Source organism: Notothenia coriiceps, unplaced genomic scaffold (genome assembly GCF_000735185.1).
Source record: "Notothenia coriiceps isolate Sejong01 unplaced genomic scaffold, NC01 NC01_scaffold00032720, whole genome shotgun sequence".
NCBI lineage: Eukaryota > Metazoa > Chordata > Actinopteri > Perciformes > Nototheniidae > Notothenia > Notothenia coriiceps.
Window position 1 is genome coordinate 5,681 of NW_011365421.1, and position 6,956 is coordinate 12,636.

Genomic DNA, 6,956 nt, shown 5'->3' on the forward strand with positions numbered 1-6,956 from the left:
CAGTCCTGTGAGTATTTCAGTTTTTGTTATTTGTGTCAGTGCTGTTCCTACATTTCACAGTGCTATAAAAAATACTACAGTTTAGGCGAAAATAGTGGAAAAAATGTTGTTGAGACAGTTTGACCTTTGACCATGTGACCTTTATATTTTTTAGATAGGCCCAAAACTAGGTCTAAATGAAAGCTAGGATTGTACACTTTAAAATGCTACCAAACATGCCCTCATAACATATGAGTAAAGTTCTGAAAATGAGCACAAAACAAAATATGCCCCCGGCGTTTAGAGGCCTATTTTTTGCAGGGGGTTGATAACTTTATGAGCTGATAACTGTCAAAAAGCTACCACTTAGGATGGGTTATCATACCAAAATATCATCTATGGACATGTACCTTTTCAAAAAATGTTACTAGACTTTGCCACTCTGAGTGGTACCAAAATCTGGTCTGGCCCATGGACTAATAAGGAGCTGTTTCCACAACAAGCTGGAGGAGACTCCTCCCCTGTCAAACTGAGGGGCTCAGGTGAGCTAAAGGACTCTCTTGAGTGTTTAGAACGGTTTTGTCACAAATTATTCAAAAGATTATTTCCGCGGCACACCTTCATATGATCATTATAGTTATACAAACAATAAGAGAATAAATGAAAAACAGGTATGAAATAGCCTACTATACAGTATGTCAGTAAAACAAGAATACAGTTTAAAAGGGGAGTGATTTGTAAAATATCCATAAAGAAAAAGAAAATCTGTTTACAGTTCTGTTTCATATGGGTGCTGAGAGAGGTATCCATAGATCTCTTCATGTTGCTCTCAAAGTCCACCAGATTGATGCTTTGAACTTCAATATTTAAAAAAAAAATCTTCCCAGGGGAGCATCCCCCCGGACCCCCCTACGACGGAGGTGAGGACCCCCTAGAGGAGGTGAGGTCCGCCCCCCAATAGCACTTTACCCCTGCCTATATGCCGTGAGCTGATTATGGAGCCTTCATTGTAACAGTAATTCAGATGCAATTAGCCTATATAAAAGGCCTCAAATTGGAAGCATTGTCTGGGCCGTCTTTTTTACTCAATTCTGCAATAGGTAGATCTCGCCTTTCACCTAGGCCGAGGTCGGTGATCTTGGGCATAAAAAGGTTGGTGACCACTGTCTTAGAGGGTCCACTTGGTTGTCAGTAATCTAGACCCAATGTGACTCTGGTTGGTCCAATTGGCTTTTGAAGGTTCTAGGTTCTCTGCCAGGTTTCAGGCCTGAGTCAACATGTTTAATCCTCAGGTGGATCCCAACAGAACATGCTCAGCTTTGACAACATGTACATCCATGCAAATATGTTTTAAATCAGTTTTATTCAAAGGTATTATATCGTTGAAAGAGAAAATATCTAATTGCTTCCATTTGTATCTATTGTAATTTTTCGGGCACCCAATAGGATAGTGCGACTTTTAGCTGTTACTATAAATGTCTTTAAGGTAGACATTATTTAGTTTACAGCTGGTACCACCCAGGCCAGCATTTTGTGTCTCCAGCGAAAAGTAGACATCTAAAAGCATAAAAACACATGCTGGAGATGCCACTCACTGCTGAAACAATACAGATTGGACTTTTCCACTCATATTTGCTCAAATGCATCTGCTTATAAGATCTTGCAGAGGCGTAAATCTCAGATGTATCTCTGTCTCATAACTGACATCTTAACCTTGAAAATTACAATAAACAACTATCTTATCCTAGTATGTGTGTGTGTGTGTGTGTGTGTGTGTGTGTGTGTGTGTGTGTGTGTGTGTGTGTGTGTGTGTGTGTGTGTGTGTGTGTGTGTGCGTGTGCGTGCGTGCGTGCGTGCGTGTTTGTGTGTGTGTGCATGTGTATCACACATTGAGAGCGTTGGCCCTGCTTATTGCTGGGATGCTTTGTGGGCGGCGTGGAGGGAGCGTAATTAAAATAGTTTCTGAGAGAAACAGCAAGCCACATCTGAGGTTCCTCCCTCTTCCAGCCTTTAACCACATCAAGAGCGTCTCACTTAGAAACGGCCACCAGAAGAACCGCTGATACACACGGCCTGGACTCATGTTCTGGTGTGTCGTCTGACGAGGGTCTTGCGTGCATAATGTGCACACATTTGTAATTAAAAGAGAGCTGCTTTTTCTGATCATCGGGGTAAATAAAGTGACAGAGGCAGCTCGCTGGGTGATGTATGGGAGGGGAAGACAAATGAACAGTGGACTCTCTGGGGGATTCTCAGCCTTGCCTTCACAGCAGCAGTGGAGCAGCGCCAAAGGGCAGAGAGATTTGTAGATGATGGTGCTAATTACCAGAATGCAAACCATAATGTGACCAAGATGGAAGCAATTTAGGCAGTAGTCATTTAGCCTGCTGCTCTTCCGCCCACCGGCTGCTGCCTAGCCAGAGCCGGGGCATTAGGATGGGAAGAGTCTGGGACAAGCTATTGCTCGGCTGGAGGGTAACCAATGAACTCACAGAGAGGCGCTCTGTGGAGCTAGGAGGAACTCTGTGACAGGCCATTCATTTGTCTTTCCTTCTTAATCGAACTTCAACAGAAATGACTCTAAGCATTAGAGGGAAATGCTTACAGGTCAGGAGGAGGAAGGAGCACCGTAACACTTAGGACAAAGAAGGCTGTGAACTGTTAACTGCTGAGAGAAGAGCTTGGGTTCGATTCTTAAGTCAACCAGCATTGGAAGTCTGTCTCACCTCTGAAGAACATTCTGAACCAGGGAGCTCTTATTCAAGGCAGAAATATTATAGACATTGGCTTTTCCTGAAGGGCTTGCTGCTATAAGACAAGCCCTTTGTGATAGCTGTGTACTAGTTAGAAAGTGGACAGATGAATGTGTGTCAGGAGAGGCCTCAGAATTAAAAAAGAAACAGTTCAGTTGAAAAAGTTGTAATGTGTAGAGTTATTTTAAATGTTTGAGTTGATTAATAACTGATCAGGACACCCAGGAACACGCATTGCTCACCTGTCGCAGGGCCTGCAGCTCGTGTAAGTGCTCTTTCAGGAGATTTCAGAAGAGGAGTTCAGAGAGAGCTGTTCCGCACTCAGTCACTGTGTAATTTTATCCACGCCGCAGTCTCTCACTTCACACAGGGCTGATACCTTTTGCCTCCCCCTTTCCTTTGTATCAATTGGTCGGAGTTCAGCCTATTGTCGCCACAAGCTTCTTTTATATCTGCGCTCAGTCTGCGCTCCGGCTCTCAGTCAGACCCGCAGGAGGTTCCAGCAGCAGAGGAGGGCGGTGCTGTCAACGGTGTGTCTCGGGCTTGGATGTGCGCAAGGCTGGAGCTCTGAAGCGTTGGGGCCTCGACACTTTAATGGGACCCCGAGAGCCGGATTGGAGTTCTACATTTTCCCCCCACAATCGTCGCTCCCCGGCCATGCCACAATGCTGATGATTTATCTGCTGGTGTTGCTGAGCCTGTTGGATCCCGTTACTCCCCGGGCCCGCTGCGCCCCGGGCCAGGCGTGCGACCCCCGGCCGCGGAGGGACGCCGGGGGCCGCGGAGGAGTGTACGAACACCTCGGAGGAGCCCCGAGGCGCAGAAAGCTCTACTGCGCGACCAAATATCATTTACAGATCAATTCCAACGGGAAGATAGACGGGTCACTGGAGGAAAACAACCCGTTGAGTGAGTATGCTCTGCTTTACGCACAGGGATCTGCACTACCACACTTAATATACACTTATAAGAAATATATTGTATCAGTGCTTTAATGAACATTATTCTTACAAATGTGAGGTCAAGTTGTTAAATGAGAGTTGTTTTTTAAATGTAACACTTGTGAAATGACACTTAGCCTTTATTATTAAGGTATGGCTACAATAAATATTTGCGCAAAAAGCCTATTATTCATTTGATTTCTATACATTTGTTTGTCAGTCTTTTTTTCGTAGTTTATTAAATGATTGATTTATCTAGGATATATCAGTCCTCAGTGTAGCGCCTCAGTTTTTGTGTGTGTGTGTGTGTGTGTGTGTGTTTCCGTGTGTGTGTGTGTGTGTGTGTGTGTGTGTGTGTGTGTGTGTGTGTGTGTGAGTGTGTGAGAAATGTTATTGTAAAGCTGCCGACATGAAGGTTAATTACAAGTATCAGGCAAAGTATTAACATCCCGGCGGGACAAAGGCGCTGTCCTAACGGATGTATTTATCTCATCAGCGCCCATTAGAGCTTTCCACAGGCTGAATAGGTCATTGACTAATCAAGCACTGATTAAAAAAGACAATAAACAAACTGAATGGGTCGGCACAAGGTGGCAAACACAACGGAAATTAATTCCTTTATTGGAAATGACAACAGTTTTGTGTTGGTTTGTTTTGGCTTCATTTGCTCTTTATAATTGATTTCCACCTTTCAAGACTTATCAGTGGGTAATCATTAAAGCTACAGAGAACAAAAACAATGATCTTTTAAATCATGATGAATTTACATACAGCATCCTGACTGTTTTCTGTGTGTTGCAGGCATCATGGAAATCACAGCAGTGGATGTGGGAGTCGTGGCCATAAAGGGCCTTTTCTCTGGCAGATATCTGGCCATGAATGATAAAGGGCGGCTGTATGCCTCGGTGAGTATAGAAGTCATCCCATCATCTAGCCGGTCACCTTCTGTTCAAACAGCAACCCAGGTTAGGGTCTCAGATATGAAAGAGAGAGTTGGTTACCTGCTGCACTGAAGAACAGTACCATTGACTTTCATTACAAGTATCACTTCAACCGATTTCACATAACTGTATTAGGTTAGTTGGAAGCAATAATATTAAGTTGAACCTAATATTTGTATTATAACGCAACAGTATTGCTTTCAACTAAAACAGTTATTAAAGTCAACTGTCAGGTTTTTTAAGTGTGATTTGGACCGGCTGCAGCGCTGCATCTTCATCTGGCTTAGGATGATATCATACTGCTGCTTTCAGAACCAGCAGAAGTCCTTCAACCTAACAACTTCACATTGTTACAGCAAAACTGGCATGGAAGGTCGAAAAAGGCAAGCAAGGATAAAGAATAAGCAAACTTATGAAATATGGGGAAGAAAAGCACATATAAGTCAAACAAAAAAGAGACATTATAAAACAAATTATACAAATGTTTGGACATTTAGAAAGAATGTATGTTTTTCACATAAAAGTGATAATTGCAATGATTATTATTATTATTTGTGTCCGATAGTAGCTGCAGATCATTGTGAGGGTGACACGTTGAGCTGAAACACTCGCTGTGTGAACTATAAAAACTGAAATGTTGTGTTTAATGAAATGTTTCAGATTTCACATAACTGTAGGTTATATAGTTGAAAGCAATAATATGACGTTTAATTAAAAAATATTAGGTTGACTTAATATAATTGCTTTCAACCAACCTAATAAGTTATGTGAGATCTGTTGACATCATATTTGTAATAAAGTCAAGGTTTAAGTGTTTTCAGTTTGTTGGAGAGGTCGACCTGAAACACACAGCAGGTCACATGACGCATGTTGCTCACTGCTTCCTTCTTTCTCCTCTACCCAGGAAGTGTTCAACCAAGAGTGTGAGTTTGTGGAGCGGATCCATGAGTTGGGGTACAACACCTACGCCTCCCGCCACCACTCCACGGAGCAGCCTCTGGCCCCAGGGGGGGGCAGTCGGCGGCGGGCCAGCGCCAAGCGGCAGTGGTATGTCTCCATCAACGGCAAGGGCCGGCCCCGGAGAGGCTTCAAGACCCGGAGCACGGACAAGGCCTCGCTCTTCCTGCCTCGGGTGCTAGGCAACAAGGACCATGAGATGGTGAGGCGTTTGAGGGAAAGTCAGAGCGCACAGCATCACACGCATCACAATGGGCGCCGAGGGGAACGCCGGAGACGCAGACACCGGGCCAGGAAGGGCCGGGGCCGAGGGCCAGGGGACTGAGGGGCCCTCAGAAGGGCTGACTCAGCAACATGGACCCTGATGAGCACAGACTTTCGCAGAGGAGGGGACGCGTTGGGATCCTGCCTGGATTAAAAGATCTGTTGATGCACAGAGACAATGAAATAAGAGAAGAAGGATAGATAGTGTTGGGGCACACACTGAAAAAACTGAAACCGTGACTTTAATTAAATCATGTCAACAGAATACACATAACCGAATTAGGTTAGTTGAAAGTATTATGTTAAGTTGAACCTAATGTTTTTTATTTAAACTTACTATTAATGCTTTCATCTAATCTAATGCAATAATGGGACATTTGTTGACATTATACATTTAATGAATTCGTTTTTTCACTGCACATATATCAAATCTTCCACTTCCAGGAGCCTGTGTCTCACACAGCGGTATAATCTCCTGTTCCCTGACAGCGCTACTGTCAGCCTGTAAACACGTGTTTATGTAAAATAATTTTATTACACCATCACACGGAGAGAAATCCTTATAGAAGGGGTTCTATTGTAAATACAGTATGCACTATGCATGTACAGTGACTTATAGCTTTTCATTTGTCAAAAGCTGTGATGACAAACACGGTATATAAAACAATATTTTGCTCATTTGAAGTGCTAACAGATATGACGGATATTTAAGAGAGGACTTTAATCAGCAAAGCACTTTTGATCAGATTCACATTAAGAAGCGGAGTAAACTCAGTCTGCTGTATTTTTTGTAACAATGTGATAGTCTACTGTCTGTAAAAGGAGAGATGTACTTTGTATATTTTTACTAATGATATGAGTATTTATTTGGTGCCTGTGTTGTAAGTTATTGATAATACTATTTCTGCATTTCACCAATGTTGCTGTTTGTTCATAGTTTTCATCTCCCACCTGTTCCAACATAAAACACAATGGTACTGACCCGAGGAAACTACTGGTGCATTTGTTATGACGTTTCTTTGATTTGTTCAGAAAGGTTTCCCAGCCAGAGTTAGTCTTCACAGACCTCAAACAGAATGACGTTTTGTGATTGTGTTTAAGTATGGAGATAAACGCAGCTC

General features: G+C 43.0%; 1 protein-coding gene across 1 annotated transcript; it reads left to right on the plus strand.

Annotated features, from left to right (window-relative positions):
• Window positions 1-3,230: 3,230 nt before the first annotated feature.
• Window positions 3,231-6,749, plus strand: fgf3 (fibroblast growth factor 3). Its single transcript, XM_010789281.1, has 3 exons — window positions 3,231-3,641; window positions 4,475-4,578; window positions 5,519-6,749. Exons 1-3 carry the CDS (start codon window positions 3,398-3,400, stop codon window positions 5,894-5,896), a joined length of 726 nt encoding a protein of 241 aa, XP_010787583.1. The 5' UTR covers window positions 3,231-3,397; the 3' UTR covers window positions 5,897-6,749.
• Window positions 6,750-6,956: the final 207 nt, after the last annotated feature.

What these genes read in the sequence shown, in the direction of transcription:
- fgf3 (XM_010789281.1), top strand. Translation starts at nt 3,398, where the DNA reads ATGCTGATGATTTATCTGCTGGTGTTGCTGAGCCTGTTGGATCCCGTT. An exon ending in GGAGGAAAACAACCCGTTGA is followed by an intron (nt 3,642 to 4,474) that starts GTGAGTATGCTC and finishes TGTGTGTTGCAG; the next exon opens with GCATCATGGAAATCACAGCA. An exon ending in AAGGGCGGCTGTATGCCTCG is followed by an intron (nt 4,579 to 5,518) that starts GTGAGTATAGAA and finishes TCCTCTACCCAG; the next exon opens with GAAGTGTTCAACCAAGAGTG.